At 51.4% G+C, this 20,020-nt stretch overlaps 1 protein-coding gene across 1 annotated transcript; it reads left to right on the top strand.

Moving 5' to 3' along the window:
• The first annotated feature begins 16,380 nt into the window (after positions 1–16,380).
• Positions 16,381–19,738, top strand: Sox1 (SRY-box transcription factor 1). The gene has a single exon (XM_057752965.1). It carries the CDS (start codon positions 17,011–17,013, stop codon positions 18,184–18,186), a length of 1,176 nt encoding a protein of 391 aa, XP_057608948.1. The 5' UTR covers positions 16,381–17,010; the 3' UTR covers positions 18,187–19,738.
• The last annotated feature ends 282 nt before the right edge of the window (positions 19,739–20,020 follow it).

Below are 20,020 nucleotides of genomic sequence, written 5' to 3'. Positions count from 1 at the left end.
GGAAGGATGGGTGAATGAGAAGGAGAATGGATAAATGGATAGATGAATGGGTGGATGGATTCTGAAAAAAGGAACAAAAACCTGAACAAATTAGAGGCTTCTATGAATAAAATATGACATGTAAATTCTTTGTATAAATTTGTATAAAGAAATAAGCCTTTATCAATAGGGATAGTATAAACCTTAAGATACAGCCACTCTTATCTAAAACAAACAAACAAAAAGACAATATGAATATAAGTTAGTACATAACCAGGTGCCCTATTGCTACCATGGACGGTATATGTTTAAGTCCCCCAAAAGAGGGTGCCCACTGAGACATGAAGACCGACCAGAGTGTCCAGTCACTGCAGACAGACACTGCCAGTGCACGGAGGAAGTCCACCCATAGCATACTGCCTGGGCAAGCCTGTGGGACCTTCCCAGAGAAGTTTCCTGTCCATTGTTTCCCAACACCGAGACCTAAAGAAGACCAGGGCATGGATGAGCAACCTGAGCACAGGAGAGCTGCCCTGAGGAAAGCCTGTGTTTTCCATCAGATTGGTCCTTTGTTTCTGCAGTGCCCAGTATCTGCTTCAGGGTCAGGAAACTAAGGACTAGAGATGCTGAAGAAGGCCAACCACAACCACGCAGCAAGGAACAAAGCCAGGCTCTGTCACAGGCTGTCTTACAAACACCCACTCTGCCATTTCTTCATCTCTCTACAAATAAGTCAACACCTTGGGGTTTCAGGTGATTGCAGACCCTCTGCAGTGACCTGCTTCCAGAGTTTAAGAAAAATCTGGAAGACTGGTCAAGATTTTTCTCATACTAGTATCATTCTACCTATAGTGGTAAGAAGCATAGTCAATAAGCATTAGAAATATCACATGATTGTTCTAACTTTTCTAATGGATTTGTCTTAATTATGAGTTATTTGGGCAGGTAAGATGACAGTGGGTAAAGGCACTTGCCACCAAGCTTGACAACCTGAGTTCAAGCCCCAGGACCCACAAAATAGAAGAAGAGAACTGGCTCCCATAAAATGTGCCACACCACACACACACACACTTAATTTGTTAATAATTTAATCAGATATAAAGGCATATGCCTGTAATCCCAGCACTTGGGATGTGGAGATAAACAGATTGGGAGTTCACAGTTATCTTTGGATGCTTGGATAACATGAGACCCTGTCTCCAAAAGAAATTCAATTAATAATTGAGACGGGCTTTTAGTTAGCACACAATATAATTCTGTGTGTTATAAATGTTGTTAACGGTGTGCTGTACTGTTTATATCACATTACATATAATATGCCTATGTCTGAGAACTCATCCTGTCGGACAGGGCTCCAACTCTTGGCCACTGAAGGTGCATGTTCCTTTGGTGAGGTCTTTTCTCATCGTCAACACTTTGCTTCTAGCTTCAAGAACTGGAAGGAAGTGCAGTGCTGGCCCTTCCCAGACCTGAGTCCGAGAAGGTTTTGAGTTTCATTCCTCTTCAACAGTCTTTGGGCTTGGTTCTGGTTGTATCTGGTTTGCTATATGGGTTGAGCAGGGAAAAGGAACAATCGGAAGAAGCTGTGTCCTTTGTCCAGTTGAACATGAAAGCACAGCCAGGCAGTGGTGGCACACGCCTTTAATCCTAACAGGTGGAGACAGGTGCATCTCTCTGAGTTAGAGGTCAACCTGGTCTACAGAGCATGTACCAGGACAGCCAAGGCTACACAGAGAAACCCTGTCTAGAAAAACAAAAAAATAAACCAACAAACAAAAAACACAAAGACAGATATTCAACCAATAAGTAGGTTTGTTCCGTATGACTCACCCCTGGATGAACTGCTCAAAAAACAGGGCCACAAGGCTGCTCTGTCTAGGAAAGCATGGCAGGTAGAGAACCAGGAATGGGGGTGCAAACCTGTGATCTCAGCTTTGAGGATGCAGAAGACAGGAGAATCGAGAACTCAAGACCATTATTGCCCACATACTGAGTTTGAGGCTATCCTAGGATACCTGTGATCCTTTCTTTAAGAATGGGATGTCGAATGTTCGTGGAACTTACAAGTAAAGATGTTTTAAGAGGATAGAATCCATTCTGTTCTATTGCTCTGAGTAGTAAGAAAATATATCCAAAGAAGGTTGTAATTAGCTCTGACTGGAAAGGAAGGAAGCAAAGAAGGAAGGAAGAGAGGGAGGGAGAGAGGGAAAAAGAAAGGAAGGAAGGGAAGGAGGGATGGATGGAGGAAGGGAGGAAGGAAGGAAGGAAGGAAGGAAGGAAGGAAGGAAGGAAGGAAGGAAGGAAGGAAGGAAGGAAGGAGAGTAAAGAGATACACACTTGCCCCTGCAAGAGCACACACACATACATGCACACACACACAGAGGCACACTGAGGTGGTGTGGCCATCTTCAAGGATGCCTTTCCTCATCCTTCCTGTGTGTTCTGCAACCTTCAAGGCTCTGGCTCCAGGGTGCTAACCCTCCTAAATTTGCTGAACCCCGCTGCTGTTTAACCTGAAACCCTATGGATCTTGCACAGCATCTTCACGGCATGAGACACTGAGCGGAGTTACTCCCCTTCCCCCTGAAGACTTCGTCCTTCATACGTAAGAAGTGTATCTAACGAAGATCTATTCCTGTCCAGGTTTGCCCTGTGTCAGGCTTAGATGTTCTCACTGCTGCTACTAACCAGGGATGCCTGCTAAAGGGGACCCCTGTCCTGTTTCCACCTCTCCTTCCAGGAAAGCAATGTGCTGTGGGAGACATGTGATCAAGATCTCAGGCAGAAGGTGAAAGCGTGTACCATGGGTACACTCAGAATTAATTAATCCTATGGACCCGAGGAAAATGCTTTTTAAAGAACCTTATCTATCAGCCAGGTGTGATGGTGCACACCTTTAATCTCAGGCGGCAGAGGCAGGGGGATCTCTGAGTTTGAGGTCAGTCTGGTCTGCAGAGTGAGTTCCAGAACAGAGAAATGGTGTCTCAAAAAAATTAACAATAAAAAATCCTTACAGGTCTGCTTTCTCTTTTCTATTAAAACATCATTAAAATCAATGGCACCGAGAAGCGAGGGGCATGGGCCAGAGTAATGCTCTGTATGCTAGGGAAGGAGGGGTGAGCCATGTTCTTCTTGCAGTCCCTTGAAAAGACCATAAGGACCAGGAAGGCCTGTGTCAGCTGTGTGTCATTCATCCAGCACAAGAAGGAACAGGTCTCCGCCGATCTGAGAGTCAGAAAGTTACACCGCCAGGGCTCTGATCGCTGTTCATTGCAAAGCAGACACTGGCTGCACAATGAGGCCGGTTTTCTGGAGGGAAGCCCTGAACTCCTAAATCTTCTTAGGCCATATTTTGTACAGCCTAAAACGTTTATCCCCACCTTCAAACTCCATGTGTAAATTCAACAAAACAAAACGAGGAGCTAACAGGTCAGGGGGACAAAGGAAGGGACAGTGCCAAGTGCAAAGCTATAGGACTCTACCTATCAATCATCTTGTGTCATGATCACATGGCTTGGGGCCTGGTCTGTAAGGGGTGGCTGGCATCCCGTATACAAGTTGGACTTCACCAGGAGGAGATGGATTGGACAGATTTTTCAGGAGAAGCAAAGCCTTGTGAGTCAAGTTCTTACTGCTGAATAATCCTCTTCTGATGGAGGAGAGAGTGTGGACACCCTCACCCATGAACCAAGTTCAAGTATTTGAAGCCCCAGCGGAAAAATACAAAAGCCACAGGGTTCCCCTCCAGCTGCTTTCTCTATGCAACCTCACTTAATGTCTGGCTGTCCCTTCAGACCTTAAGAGGAGGATCCTTGTAAGATAGGAACAGATAGGACGGCCTCTGGGAACCTAAACAAAGATGTTCTCTCTCAAATCTCCCGCCTTGAATTCAGAACGTAGCCTCTTTTGGTCCCTTCTGTCTTCCATGGCAGTAGACAAAGCCCTGTCCGCCTCCGGCGCCCAATTCCGGCTAGGAAAAATAACACTAATGCAGGCACTCCGCGCTAGGCTCCAGACCTCCTTGGCTCAGACTTAGGGTGACCGTAGATTTGCTGTAGACCCTGCCTCAACCACAGGCCTTTTTGAGATTTCTGCAGGCCCATTCTCCCTCTGAAAGCTCGAGAAAGGCTTGCTGCAGCGGCCAAGGAAAGCGCGTGGGCACCGGGCTCTCTGCAGTGTCCCGGATTCCGATTCGCAAAGAGCAGCCAAGGTCTGCAGAGCCGCAACTGGGGGCTACACAGGGAAGCGAGGGAGAGGCATACCATCTGATCACCCCCAGAACCCGCAAAACTGGTTGACCCTAGGCTTCTACCCATTTAGCACCGGACAGGCAAGTCCTGGTTTGAACAGACTCCCGAAGTTGTTCTATCCAGTGCCTAGGACCAGGCTGTGACTCCCCAGATCCTGCATCTTCTCTGCACTGGTGTGCACAACCAGCTCCCCATGATGTGGGTTAAACTCCACTTCACAACCCCCATTGATACGGGTTTGACATCTGTTTGCCAGAGTGTTTTGCACTTAGGCTAACACCCACTATTAAATGACAAAACTGTGGCAGCTTGTCAAAGCCAGCTGACTGGCAGCTGCTCCGCTTACAAAAACCATTCAAATATTTGCAGGTTCTGAGGCTTTATGCGCTGTTGTACCCAATCTTTCAGTGATTTAACATGTAAAATATAAGTCAAAGTTTTAAATCTGGATTCCAAAATGTTTCCATTTTCCATACAAAAGGAAAGAGCTTCCCGTGTCTGCTGGAATGGCTCCAACTCCGAAGAATCTCCACATTTCCTGCCCCCAGATTCCTGCACAAACTCGGGTTTTAGAAAAACAGCCAGGACCAAAGTCCCTCTCCCTGGTGTTGCCGACATCTGGAATAACTGAGCTAAAAATTACTTTAAACTCCAAGGGTTTCTTAGAGGTGGATTGAGAAAAAAAACAAAAAAAAACAAAAAAAAAACAAGGCTTCCCCAAGGAACTCCACCACCGGCTTTTTCCCCTTCTCTGTCAGACCAAGGAGTCTGCTTTCTACCAGGGCAAGTGTTCCTAGGCAGCACGTCAATCTTCCCAGCGATTCCCAGCACACTAAGTCCTGAATTGCGCTTCGAAACCTCTCAGTCCGATTAAGAAATAATTTACACATGACAAAGTGCTTGCCTAGATTAAGATCCATGGAGGGAAAGTCATGTGGGTTTTTGTCTCCGAGATTAGAGCCAGTCACGGTTCTGCTGAAAACCTCAGCTGCCAGCAGTGGGGGGAGAGGGAGAGGCATATGTGTGTCCACAAGAGAAGTACACACCCACAGCACCCCAATGGGGTGAGCAAACGCTTGATACGGTCACGTGTGTTGTGTTTGTACATTTCTTTTTAATATTAGCGTATTTTCTTAGGTTGTCAGGGAATTGTAATTTCTTTGGGCAGAACTTGGGGTCATCCCTTTAAGAAAAAAAAAAGTTTGCTTTTGAGATATCTCAAGGTGCCACCGAGTGTGTAGGTCTTAAGTCCAAAGTGCTGACATCTTCCCATAGTTGGTGACCTAATAGGAGCGGGAGACCGGGTAGTGGAGAGAAACTGGAAGGGAATCTTGAGCGGCGGCAATCCAGTGCCTTCTCAGGGGTTCTCTCCGGCACTACTCCCGGGGCCCCGTAAGGCCGTACTTCGGGATGGGCTGGCGGGCAGCTTCAGCTTTACAGCAAAGACTGGGTACAGGGACCCGCCATGAGAGGGAGTGACAGAATATTGGGAGGGAGGGTACTCCGCTGCAAACTCGCTGGCCTCGCTGCCTGTGGCGACAGCTTCGGAGCAGCTACTCCGGGCTCCTTCCCGCCGTGCTCACCGGGACACCAGACTCCAGTCCGGGCGACTTTTTTTTTTTTTAATAAAAAAGCAAACAAACAAAAAAAAAAAAAACAAAACCTGAAGAGCTTTGTGTCCACCCATTAATCTTTAGACACCGTCTTTCGTTCTGTTGCTCCCCTTGGTAGAGGGAGCAGCACTGGAGGGAGGGGGGGATTGAGGAGCGCGGGTGTGGGGGGTGCTGCCCTCGCTGCTCCGGGGGAGGCCTGGCGCGGCGCCCACGGTCAAGGTATCCCCTGGGTGAGACAACAAAGCTCCAGCCCGGAACAGAGCCGAGAGAGCCCACAGTGAGATCGCGGAGGGTGCGGAGGGGGTGCGCCGTTCAGATCCCTCTCAATGACCGCGCTGACTCAGGAGTACGGGTGGGGGCGTCCCCCCCCCCTATGAGAGGTAGGGAAAGCCGGGAGAGCCGCTCCAGGTGAAAGTCGCGGCTCGTGGGATGCCACAAGTGACAGCTGACGACGGGCGGGGCAGGGGGAGTGTGATAGCCCCTGGGGGAAGGTACGGGATCCCTGCGGTCTCAGGGTCTCGAACCTCTGCGGTCGGGCCGGCGGGAGGGGCTGAAGGCGAGGGCGAATGGGGGACCCGGCTGGGGAGCGGCTAGAAGAGGGCGAGCGGCGGCTCCACCTCCCCGCTCGGCTCGGCGTCCCAGCTGCTAGCGAAGCAACGGCTCCCTTCTATTCACTGCCGAGCAGGAACAAAAACGCGGCTATTTATTAGAATACTTGTTTGGTATTGTTCAGTGCCACACAAAAGGCGCTTCATTATGTGGCGGGATCCCCTTTTCCAGAGAGAAACAATAACCTGAAATTGTCTTGCGAGTCTTTTCTATCAATAATAAATTTCATTTTCTTGTCTCTCTCGCCTGCAGTGTGTGCGTCTGCGAGTGTGTGTGCCGAGCGAGGAGCGAGGAGCTTGTGCTAGCGAGTGTGCGAGCGGGGGTGAGCGTGTGAGTGTGCGTGCGCGTGGCGCGGGCGCCATCGCCTCCAGGAGCCTGGCCGGGCCGGGGTCCGCGGGTTTCAGCGCGTGCGCTTGGGCCTGCAGGGCGCCCAGGTCCCAAGCGGCCCGCAACCAGGCAGGGCTGCGGAGGTACAGGCCGACCAAGCGGTGCGGACCCGCCGGGCTGCAGGAAGAACTAACTGTAAGTGTGTCTCGAACTCGCGCGCGCGGGAGCTTCACCAACCGGGCAGGGACGGGCGGCGGGCGAGGAGCGGGGAGGGGAGCCCGTCACCGCGGGCCCTTTCCGAGAGAATGTGCGAGGTGCTCGCAGCCCTCTGGCCTCAACGCTGAGCGGCTCCGTGAGGCGGTGACCTTCGCAAGCGGTCTCGTGGGTTTACTGGTCATTTTCTTATCTGTGTGTTCACTCCTCTGCTGCTCCTCGCTCAACCGTCCCAAGCCATATGTAGGTAGATCGCCCTTAGGAGCCGAGGTGGAGGGAGGTCCAGAGAGTGGCCTTGGGGGCAAGATTTAGCGGACATTGGTGTCCCTTCCACTGGGGTCCTCTGTCCTTGCCCCCCCCCGCCCCTGCCGAGACCAGGCTGGCGGCTCTGTGCCACCACTCTAGGCAGCGCCAAGAACTTAACCCACGGGTTGAAAATAACCTTCTAAAAATTAACATGTTGAAGCGCGTGCCACTTGGTGAGAGGTGTTTTGGGCAAAGAATCAATTTAACTTTGACTGACCGACAGACTTGACTGTATTAATTCTGTTACTAAAAGAAAATCAATCATCCGGGAGCCCTCAACACTCAGAGAGAGCCTTTGGACCGGGTCCCTGCCCAATAGCTGCTTTGGCGCGGTGGAAATCGCACCGGCTAGAGGAGGACTCCCGGAGAGTGATACTGAGTACGCACAGCTGAGGGGGCCGCCATAGGTAGGGGTAACCGGGACCCAAAGACCCTGCTTGGGTAGTGTCCTCCCTCGTCAAGCAAAGCAAACCGTTCGGCTTTGGGTTGAACTTGTTGGGCGCACTCAGAAGTCTCCAGGCCCTAGTTGGCTGCACTCATCTGCCCCCTCTTTTGCCCATTTCGACTAGCCAGCGAGTGGAGTATGCCGCGACTTTCAGAGGTGAAATGGATTTTCAGCGTGGCCTAGATCAGATGAACAAGGCGGGGCAGAGCCTGCAGCATCGACCTAGGCAGAGACCAGACAGGCCGCCGCTGCTGGCAGGAAACAGGTGTTTGAACGCGATAGAGGTCTCTAGTCAATTAACCCATTAAAAGCTCGCTTTGTGCCATTGATTTCCTGCAGTGCCGAGGGGCCCTGCTTTCTGGACGCGCCTTTGTGAGAAGCTGGCCTTAGAAGGGGGCTGCATTCATGGCACCCTAGTAGGTTCAGAGGAACCCCAGGAACACTCCCCTCTTCGGTGGCTGGGCTGGAGCCGGAGGAGTCCTGCTCTGTCCTCAGTAGTCTTGTCCCCTGCAGCCTGGTGGGTGGATGCCACGGCTAGCGGAGTGGGAACCGCGGGCATCGGCCACAGGCCAAGTCGAACTGGGCTGTGAATACCGCCTACGGTCAAGTTCAGGATCCTGAGGAGAGGGGAATTGCCCCTCTTTCCTGAACTCTACCAGGTTTCTTTGCATATGAGTTTTTGGGTGGAGCAAGAGTGGCTGTACCTGAACAAGGACTCCCACGGGGGATGTTCAGGTGCCCAGTGAAGTTGAACAGAAAGTCACCAGGTGGCTTCCTGCTGGGTCCTAGTAAAAGAGATGAAGCCAAAGACTTAGAGACTGAGTTAGGGGCTAGAAAGTGGGACTGGGATGGAAGGAGGTGACCTTCGGGGATTTCCTATCTTCACTTGCTCCTCCCAGCAATGAACCCAACCCTGCAGGGGTCTAAAGAGAGAATACTCCCGTGGCTGACTGAGCAGAGAATCAACAGGCGCAGCCCCCCCCCCTTATGTGGGGGGGGGTGTCCAGTCTGCCCTCCAGAAGCCATGTCTGGGGATTCTGAGTTACAAGCACAATTTGAGAAAAACGAAAGGCTGAAAAGAGCTGGGGTTCAGACACCCCTCTCCGGTTGCCTGTTAGGATTCTTTGTCTTTCTGAAATTCAGATTCAGCGCCTGACCCAGGTAGCCAGTCCCTGAGGGAAAGAGGAGTCATTTCTGGGGGACAGTGAGGGGTACTGATTTTAGCTCTTAGCCAATTTTATAGTAACCTCACCTCTTTTCCCCTCTACCCCTTAGTGAAGATTTAGGACTCAAAGGCCACCTGAAACCCTACGTGCCCCCCCCCCCCCGCCCCTGTGCCTTGGACCTCCTTCCCAAAAAGGTCTAGAGTCCTGGGCCCTCAGAAGGTGGGCTGTGATCTTTTTCCAACTCCCCTGTCCGGAGTGTTGCCCCCAAAAGCCCCTGTGCACATACAGTCAGTCAACTGGCCTCTCTCTCTCCAATCCCAGAGAAATCTGATTTCTGCTGGAGAACCAGCTGGTTTGTATCTTTGCAAGGGAAGATGAATGGCGTTCAGATGGGGCCAGGGGTCCTCCATTAGCCTTCACAGGGCCGCGAAGTTCTCCCCACAGCCTGGAGATATCTGCAGACCCCCTTTTCCTGTTAGCTACTTTCTGAAGTAAAGCGGGGCATATGACTGAAAGGGCTTGAAATTGTGTCAGAGTGATGTTTTAATCTCACTGAAAAGTGTATTAAAGGACAAGATGTGATTTATGTGAGCCGCTCCGATGAAAGGCAAGATTGGAGTGGACAGGCTTTCACTGGCGTGAACCTCGTGCCGTGTTTATATTGCAGCCTGTGCAGCTAATCTAATTTGCAATAACTGGCATGGCCTGGAAGAAAAAAAAATAGCATCTCTGATTTCACGGTATTCCTCTTCATATAAAAATTCCTTATGGCTTTTCTCCTCTTATGAGGGATGCCTTTTCTATTTAGGGGCTAATGAGAGAGAATATGAGAGAGGGCCATGCATACTCCAAATGCGGCTTCTTGCACACAGCCCTGATCAGGGACGCCCTTGGGCTCTATGGGTTGAAGCATTATTTCAGATAGGATGGGATGGTTACCGTTCCCACCTTCTAGTGTGTCATAACTCACCTTGCCCCCTAATATCTCCAGGCAGCAGATATTACAGGCTTGTCTGCTCAGCCTAAGAATTCTGGTGTTAGAGGTTTCTTTGGGAATGTGCCTTAATCAGACCCCTTCCATCCTTCCGCATTTACCCTCTGCAAATCTGTATTTGAGCAGTCGCGAAGCTCCACTGATCAGAAAAGTTTGATCTTGTGCACGAGCTTTCTATGGTCTTAGGGAAAAGCCCAGCACCCCTCCACTGGAAGGAGAGCTTTGAATTTTCATGATCACATCTAACTTAACCAGCATTCTTTATCGGGAAGACACAACATGCATTGGAAAATTACAACTTTTGCACAATGTAAAAAAGGTGTATTCAAACTGTTAATTACGGGGGGTTGAGTAAATGAAACTTTCACAGTGACCCATTTAATTTTGCAGTAATTGCTGACAAAATACGACACGAATGAATCACAATACAGTATATTTATCTTGAAGGAGAATATTGTGCTGATGTAGTTAAACCAAAGACTAAGAGAAAAATTTAAGAACGGCGGCAGAAATTTTTAAAGTACATAAAAAAATTACACCCTGAAAACATCTGGGTTAAAATCGCGGAAAGGCGGCTTCCTTGACTTTTCCGAAAAGCGCAACCAAATTACAGAGGCGATTGCGCCTCTCCTCAAAACCCGAGGCTCACCACAGCCCACCTCTAAGCAGGGTCAGATTCCGATTCGCAGCTTGAGCACAGATTTTGAGTGTGGTAGAAATCTAAAGGCAAAAAAGGGTGGCAAGGAAAGTCAGTCCCAGAAGGCAGCATCTCAGAGAAGCCGGTTGGAGCGCCGTGGCAGGTTGACCCTGAGACAGCGTCTAGTCCAGGCCCTACTTGGCAGAGAGAATGAGAAGGGAGAGGAGGGGTCACCCATGCCCCTGGCACAATTTGCTTCCCGCAGGCGAGTCCAAACGAATTTTTTTCTTTCCCATTCTTTTGTAGGGAGGGAAGCAGGCCCACACCCTCTAATTGCTAACCTTCTGCAGCCCAAGGCCAAGCAACCCGTTCAGCCAAGGGCAAGGGGGAACAAGATTGGGCACAAGCCTGGGTACCCACTAGATCTGCCCTTTCTCTGTTGGCATTGACACAGGAGTGCCAACAGTCTGCAATGCCACCAGAACCTGGTGCACCCAAGGTGCACATAGAGAACCGCATGGGTAGAGCTGTTCTCTGCAGAGTGCCAGGGGCGCTGTGCTGTGGACGCCCAGGCGGCACTTGCGATGGGTGGGAGCCCCAGGCATCGCTAGCTCTTTCAAGGGGCACTGGATGGAAAGGCAAGTAATAGCTAGATGCTGGAGGCTCAACCCTCCTGTAGGGATGGGTTTGGGCTAAGTGGATAGATTCGGACATCTGGTGCCCAAGTGTACCAGCAAGGTAGGCCTGCTTAAATTCTTGTCAGATTTCACGAGGCAAAAGTGGGCGCTCGGTTCCAAACTCGCGAGGCCTGGCACCCAGCGGCGGCCCAGCCCCGCTGGCACCTCGGTCGCCTCTTCCTCCAGCACCCGCAGCTCTGGGGAGAGAGGGCGCGATGCCCCCTCGGGTTCCAGGATTTCCTCCCCTCTTTCATTCATAAACCTGGTGGCTACAGACGCAGCTTGAATATTGACGTCTCTCCCCCGACTGCTCCGCCGTTAACCCAATTACAGAATTCATCAAGAACTGTGTTGAATTATCTCTTTCCATACAGTATCAGCATTAGCCTAATTAAAAGCTATAATGTCTGATATAATGATTAAATCGTTAGCTCTGCTGTAGGGAAGCAATATTTTGTTTTCCCTTCAATTAGAAGCTGATTGAGGTTTTCAGAGCAGGTCAGCTGTGAAATTTGAATTATATGTGTGAGCACTGCTCACAGGGTGAGCCCCTACTCGAAACTCCCAGAGATTCTCCGAATGCTTCCACCCAGAGAACCAGGAGGCATGCATGCACACGCAGTGCAGCTCTGGATTTTGTGTGCCGGTCGCCACGCTGACAGCTGGAACCGGAGCCTGGAAGCCTAGATGCGAGGACTTTATTTGCCCCTTTCCCACAGGCGCAGTTGCAGCGGCTCTCTAAACTCAGGCGCCCGTTCAGGTCGGAGGAGAGGAGTCTCCTTTCTAGTTGAGAGCGGCTCAGGAGAGAAGGGCTGTGAGGAATACTGGTAAAGGCGCGGGGATCGCCCAAAGTTCTTCACTTGCCAGTGATTCTCTTCCTTTGTCCCCTCCCCCGACTTCTCCCCTTTATCTCGATTTTGTTTCTTTCCCCATTTTAAACAAATCAGCAACAACGAACGAATCACACAGCTCTGTAAATGGGCACCTTTGGCTGTTTGCGAAGAATCCCCCAAACTAGTCCGGACTGAGCCCAGGAGATCGGCTGAGAGGGCTTGGAGACGACCCAGGAGAAGAGATGCCCTCCCCCCCCCACCACCCTGACCGGGGTCAGAGGCGCACAGTGACGCTGAGATAGCCATAGCTGGGCTAGGGGCGCCTCTGCCACACAGGTGACAGTCCGAGGTGGCTCCGCGAGGACAGAGAAGGTGGTGGCGGCCAGCAGACGGCGATCGCGGCCCGCGCCGCGGCAGGGTCCACACTGACAGGCCTAGGGGCTTCGCGGTGCCCCAGCGCGCTGCCCTCCACTCCAGTGGCAGGTCCCGGGTTGGAGTCACAACCTCCGTGCCCGCCCCTCTCGGATTTGCTCTCCTCCCACGTGACCTACAGTCTGTGCCTCCTGTTGGTAGAGGTGACCTCGGAGGCCCTTTTCCAACTTGCAGTGTTCTTTTCCCTCTCCCGAGTTTACTTTGGAGCCTCTTCCCAAACATTACTTTCTCCCTCCACAGTCCAGCCTAGAAACTGCCGGCTCGCTAGAGGTCTTCAACTATTCTCTCAGCCTTTAGAGGGTACATCAGAGCAGAGCCTGGAAGTCTTTGCCCCTGGCAGTTACCGGTAATCACCTCCTCGTGTCCTCTGCCCAAGTGCCTCATCAGCCTTTAGACAATCTTGTCCTGAGCATGATCAGGGGATTGTCACCAGAGCAGACAGTCTGGACCTCCCATTGAATAATTTCTAGTCTTGCACGGTTCCCAAGAACCTCAGCCTACCCAACTTGTTCGAAGCTTGAGACTAACGCTGAGCATAGAAATCCACATATAGATGTCTGAGAACCAGTCCTCCAAAAGAGGGAACAAGGGGTTCTGTCCACAGGGGCTCTCTATGAGTCAAAGATTTCTCAAGAGCACAAAAGTGTGTGAAAGTACTGGCTATTCTATGCCAGGGGTTTAAGTTTAAAACCCAGGTGTTTAAAATTCAGGACTCGGTTTATTTGAAAGTCAGGGTTTTTGTGCAAAAGCATAAACATACCATTTCCATATATACACCCTTTCATAATTCATCTACATTCATTTACATATACAGGCACAGATGCACATACTACATGCATACATCATTTCCTCTAGCAATGGGTCGACATGAATTTTCTGAGGATTGTAACCACTGGTTGGATTAAAAACTTAGCCACTTTTCTAAGTCGGTCTTTGGCATTTTGAGCAATGGCACAGTGAAATTTCTGAGTTGCTGAGAGAGTAAAATTGGTCAGTCATCAGTGAAACTAATCCTTGCCTTGGATTCTGGGCTTTCTCTGGTGTTACTTGGACATAGTATAGTCAGTCTTCAAATCCTCAAGGATATAGTTTGTAGGCATTAGGCTGGTGGACTGGGAGGAAGCAGACAAAAATATTTATCAAACTGGTTTTAGTCTTTTTTTTTTTTTTTTTGTAAGAAGAGTCATTGGGGAAAGTGAGCATAGAAGAAACAAGGAGCAGAAGCTTCCAGAAGTTGTCACTGACAGGAGTTGCAAAGCTTCTCATTGCTCGTGCCAGGATGGAAGGCACAAGGAGGTCTGGCACACCATGCCCACCACCACTTAGTTGGCACAGGCTGCTGCTGCCAATCTTCTGTCACTTGGCAACAAGTTACACCTGCATCTCTGATTTCCTACTTCTGCAGGTGGGCACTCATAGGGTTTTTACTGGCTTGGGCTGGCAACAGTTTATTACTAAACGGGGCTTCTGAAGTGCGGTGCCCTGAGTGACAAGCACCAACATGGTTGCCTGCAATGTGACGCCATTTACCTCTTATTTAGATGTTCTGGGAAACAAGGGTAACATCCCATTTGGAAACAATGTTCAGGGCTTGGTAGAAAGAAATGAGACCATTTCAAAGTCATCTATCCAAGTTCTCCAAAGCATAAAGCATTCCTGCAAAGCTCACTGGAGTGCAGGGTGTTTATAAAATAAATTGCCCCATTGATATGGAAAATAATGTGCCAAGCTTGATTCATACAAAGCATTTTCAGGGGGTCTCTGGCTATTTAGTTTAAAATCTAAATTGAAAAGCACAGGAAAGAAATCTTTCAATTGCTAAGTGGATAATATAGTTTATAATTTGTAAACCGTTTCTTTTATTTCAGTCTTGTTGACTTCCCCTAACACAGTGGATCTCTCTGCACACCCATTGCCTCCTAAATTATCAAAGGAAAATGGCTCTACCAAATTCTTAAACAATATTCCTGTTCGTTTTTGTTCATTTACAATGTAACTGATATTTGTAGGGAGTTCATGAAACAAATCAAAAGGTTTAATAAACTTGATTGCTGAAATAAGAAAGTAGCTGAAAAATAGTCTATAACCTAGATGCTTATAAAAATATGAAACAATGTTTCTAGCATAATTCTATATTATTTGATGAGTTTACTAGTAAGTACTGGATGGCCTGAAATGAAAGCTCAGTCGGCTTTGCTGTTACACTGTGCTATAACAACCTGGGATTAAAATAAAATAAAAAATAAACATATGTAATAATCATAGCAAGGGAGCAGTGGGATCGGGAAATTCACAGCCTCAGCTATTTTTTGTTAACAGAAAAAAGAACGGTCACATGTTCAGCGCCCAATATACTGGAACACCCTTATTCTTGCCATTATCCTTTATCTCTGCCACAGAAGAGCCTTTGGATTACACAGCGGGAGGTCTGCAGGCCAGCAGACCAGCCTAGCCCAACAGCAATCTCCGGAGGCACCTTCGTCTCAGGAGTAGTGTGGCACCCTCTGTTCCCACCCCCACCCTGCCCCAGAACTGCGGAAGAACTTCTGCACTCTAAAGGCCTTTCTGGAAGAAGCTTTTAATCAAGTCCCCATCTTTCTCTTGGAAATGGCAGTCTGAGGTTAGGTTGGAAATCTCTTGAACACCCCAGAAGCATACTCGTTCTGAGATTCAAGAATTACAGCCATCTGTGGTTTATGTTTTGCTCATCCCCAGAACTGGCCTTTCTTTTTCACAACATAGTAAGAAACAAAACATAACAAAAAGGCAATACTGTCACCCGATCAGAGGCACCCCTTCTAAACCCTGAGTTCAGAGTTTTCGAAGGCCTTTGGCAAACAGCTTATTCGCTCCAGAAAGAGTGGGGTAGGTTCCTCTGCTCTTTCAACTAACTTTTTTTAACTGTTGGAGTAACTAGATTCCAGCTCTTGTTTTTTTTGACCTTCGCAGGAATTCAAGAAGAGAAAGTAAATTGGGAAGAGTTTTTTACTATAACATCCTGATCCATTAAAAGACCCCCCCCCGCGCGCTCGCGCAAGAAAGTTCAGGGTAGATAAGCGAGCTATGATCCCTGCACCACACAAAAGCGGCCGCACCTCCATCCAGACCCGAATTATAGATCCCGGAGCTGGAAAGGTCTTTGCTAGAGCAGGCTCTGGAGAATGCACTGAGCTCCGGGAGTGGGGGAGATTGCCTAGCTTGGAAACCAGCAGTGGTGCTTTGGGCTTACGCTGCCCCTGGGAAGATCTCCTCGGGCACCACCGTTATTCTGCACTCAGGCTGAGGGCAAAGTGCGGCCTCTATCTCCAACTTTCCCCTTCCCTGCCCGCACAGAGTTGGCTGGCTGGGGACAGGGGAGGAGCTGGGTCTCCAGCGAGCGCAGTTAAACACGACCCAGGGCTGTATCCCCCCCCCCCCCCCCGCCACACACACACACTCCCCGCCTCCCCCGACAGCGATTCTTTCTTCCTCTTGGTTTTCAACCCAATCGTTAATCATTCGAAGCGCGAGGGCGGGGAGAGGAGAAGGGGGCGAGCTCCGAGTTGGCTGCCGTCGCGCGCGCGCTCAGGAAGCAGTGTGGCTGTGACCCCGCCCCCCCCGCGCCCCCTTTTCCCCCTCCTTCCTGCCCTTGCTCCCCCCGCTTCTCCTCCACCTCCTTGCTCTGCCGCCCGCGCCCAGTGTATCTACTCCCTCCCCACGTCACTCGCCAGCGCGCCATGCAAATCACCGCCGCCGCCGGCTCCCATTGGCCGCGGCGCGCTCATTTAATGGCAGCCCGGGCCCGGCGTATGGCTGCTGGGCCCCCCGCGCCACCGGCCCCGCGTGTGCCTCCGCTCCGAGCGCACGGCCCCAGGCAGGCAGCGGACAGCTTGTCCTGCGTGCAGCGGCCCAGTTCTCTGGCTCTCTGCACGCGTTGGCATTTGCACCGCTGTCCCTAACCCCCTCCCTGGCTGCACCGTGATCGCCCCCTCCGAACCCCCCTTTGAGTCCCCCTCAGCGCCTGGCTCCCCCCCCCCAGGCACCTGGGACCAGCACATGCCCAGCGCACGCGGCGCGCCGCCCTGCTAGAAGTTGCGGCCCCGGAGTTGGAAGCCGCCAAGGAAGCCAGCACAGTAAAGAGACTTCGAGCAACCAAGAAGAAGCAACGAACTCGGTGTCGGGCCCGGTGGCACGGCTTCAAACCCAGAAAGTGGAGCCTCAACTTGGCCACGACTGCACCTGTTTGCACAGCTCAGCCGAGAGCGCCCGGACTGCAGGAGCGGCAGCGGCGGCAGCGATGATCCCGGCCAACAGCCTCTTTGGCAAGTGATTTGTACACCCGGAGAAACTTTCCACCTGCGAGCTGGACCCACGCTAAGTGCGTGTGCTTTTGCCTCTTTTTTGTTGTTGCCTCCACCCAACCCCCTTCTCTCTGCTAGGCACCCCCCCTCCAGTCTCTCTGGGCTCTCTCTCCACCCACCCACCCCCACCCGGCCGTCTATGCTCCAGGCCCTCTCTTTGCGGTGCCGGTGAACCCGCAAACCGCCCAGATGTACAGCATGATGATGGAGACCGACCTGCACTCGCCCGGCGGCGCCCAGGCGCCCACGAACCTCTCGGGCCCGGCCGGGGCGGGCGGGGGCGGTGGTGGGGGCGGGGGCGGCGGTGGCGGCGGTGGCACCAAGGCCAACCAGGATCGGGTTAAGCGCCCCATGAACGCCTTCATGGTGTGGTCCCGCGGACAGAGGCGCAAGATGGCCCAGGAGAACCCCAAGATGCACAACTCGGAGATCAGCAAGCGCCTGGGGGCCGAATGGAAGGTCATGTCCGAGGCTGAGAAGCGGCCGTTCATCGACGAGGCCAAGCGACTACGCGCGCTGCACATGAAGGAGCACCCGGATTACAAGTACCGGCCGCGCCGTAAGACCAAGACGTTGCTCAAGAAGGACAAGTACTCGCTGGCCGGTGGGCTGCTGGCGGCCGGCGCAGGTGGCGGTGGCGCGGCCGTGGCCATGGGCGTGGGCGTGGGCGTCGGGGCGGCGGCGGTGGGCCAGCGCCTGGAGAGCCCGGGCGGCGCGGCTGGAGGCGGCTACGCGCACGTCAACGGCTGGGCCAACGGTGCCTACCCGGGCTCTGTGGCCGCGGCGGCTGCAGCCGCGGCCATGATGCAGGAGGCACAGCTAGCCTACGGGCAGCACCCAGGCGCAGGCGGCGCGCACCCTCACGCGCACCCGGCGCACCCGCACCCGCACCATCCGCACGCGCATCCTCACAACCCGCAGCCCATGCACCGCTACGACATGGGCGCACTGCAGTACAGCCCCATCTCCAACTCTCAGGGCTACATGAGCGCGTCGCCTTCGGGCTACGGTGGCATCCCCTACGGCGCTGCAGCAGCCGCCGCCGCCGCTGCTGGCGGCGCGCACCAGAACTCGGCTGTGGCGGCCGCGGCGGCTGCAGCGGCGGCATCGTCGGGTGCCCTCGGTGCCCTCGGCTCGCTGGTCAAGTCAGAGCCCAGCGGCAGCCCGCCGGCCCCTGCGCACTCGCGGGCGCCGTGCCCCGGGGACCTGCGCGAGATGATCAGCATGTACCTGCCCGCCGGCGAGGGTGGAGACCCGGCGGCTGCCGCGGCTGCCGCGGCCCAAAGCCGGCTGCACTCGCTGCCACAGCACTACCAGGGCGCGGGCGCGGGTGTCAACGGCACGGTGCCCCTGACGCATATCTAGCGCCGCGGGGACGCCGGGGACACTGCGGCTCGAGGCCGCCGACCCGGCGACGAAGAGCGTGAGGCTTGCGGCGGAGCCTCCAGAGCTCGACTTTGTACAGACGACTCCACGTTCCTGTAAAAAGACAGCTCTGGAGGTCGGAGCACCAGGTGACATCTGCCCTCTCTCTCACCTTTGGCCGGGACTCCGAGGCGCTGATACCAGACTGGCGTCTTAGACGGAACTTTGGTGTTTTCACGAGACCTTTTGTACAGTATTTATCGTCCGCAGAGGAGGCACACAGCGTTTTCTCGGCTCGGAAGAACAAAAGACAAAACCCAGCGAGGTGATGCCAACTTTTGTATGACTGCCGGCACTGTAACTTTCTCCGGGGTTTCCTTCCCGCCGGCTCTTCTGCCTGAGGCCGAGTGACGGACCTCGAGCTGTTCTCACTTGTTATAAATGTAGTAAGGCAGATCCAAACATTTACAAGTTTTTTGTAGTTGTTACCGCTCTTTTGGGTTGGTTGGTTCATTTATACCACGATCCCCTCTCAGACGGTGGAGATATATTCTGGGTTTTGTAAAACTCTGTATCTGAGCATTTCCATTTTTGTTTTGTTTTGTATTATTTCTTGTGAATGCGTTGTGACATTTTTATTTTAGGCGCTGCGGTAAGGGGGGTGAGGAGTCAGATTATGTACATAGCCTGCAAGTCTTTCATCTAAAAAAGAAAAACAAAGAGACCCCCCTTTCCAAAATGCATCAAAATTTGAATCAATACGTCTAAGAGAGAAAAGGCCGTTTCCCTATGAAATTGAAACGTGCTAATTTTATATGCATGATTTATGAGCTCAAAATACAATTAGCAATCTGTTGAAGGAGAAATTATCAATAGGGCCCAAGAGTAAGGGAGCCCCACCGAGCCGAGGGCAGCGTTTCAATGGCTTTATTTAGTGGGAAAAGAGGAAGCTAAACTCCAGAGATTATTCTGTAGAGTTGAAGTTAACACAGAAGGGAAGTAACTACAAAGTACTTCCTAATAGTTTCACAGTTTAACTGCCTGGCCCTGGCATATTTTTTTTTCTTTTCTTTTCTTTTTTTTTTTCTTTTTGCATTTCTTTGCTGTGGCTCTGCCCTTCCCCCTACTGTAGCAGTTTTTGAGGCAGCTTGGTCCTGGTTGGAAGGAGAAAGGACCGTGCTCAATGATGGGGCTGGTGGGATGAGGCCAAGGATGGGGAACAACGACCACCACCAAGACAGCGTGCCTTTGACATCTCCGTAATTGGGATTATAAGTGAAATTACCTTCCAATGGTTCAAGGAAGCAATCCTGACCCAGAACGCACCACCACTGTGTCCCTCACCCAGGTCCTACCCCAACACCTCCCCCTTCCTCTCTGGGAAAATGCAACATAAATTTGCGGATTTTCTTACACACACACACACACACCGCCCCCTCTCCTGTGTGAAACGGGATGCAGGTTGCTAGGGAATGTAAACACAGAATGCAGTGTTTATTATTCCTGACCAGATCTTGAGGTTGTTTGATGCTTTAAATATTTTTAATTATATTTTTTCTAGGTGTTTATTGGTACATTGCAGGTTTTTTTTCCTGGAATTTAAAGTTTTCTGTAAAACTTTGTCTTCAAGTAATCTGACAGCATTAAATATTGCATTTAAAACTTATACGCAGCAAATATGTTTTGAAATTAATCATGACATTAGGATGAAATTCTATTTTTTGAAGGAAATTTTCCTTAAGTCCAGGTGGAAAATGATACTAATTTCAGCATTCTTTCCCCTCATTTTCCCGCTTAGTTTCTTTTCTTTTTTCTTTTTCTTCTTTCTTTTCTT

Source organism: Chionomys nivalis, chromosome 20, assembly GCF_950005125.1.
Source record: "Chionomys nivalis chromosome 20, mChiNiv1.1, whole genome shotgun sequence".
NCBI lineage: Eukaryota > Metazoa > Chordata > Mammalia > Rodentia > Cricetidae > Chionomys > Chionomys nivalis.
This window is presented reverse-complemented; position numbering and strand designations above follow the sequence as displayed.

Bases quoted from the DNA above. Each gene is read 5' to 3' on its own strand.
- Sox1 (XM_057752965.1), top strand. From the start codon at position 17,011: ATGTACAGCATGATGATGGAGACCGACCTGCACTCGCCCGGCGGCGCC.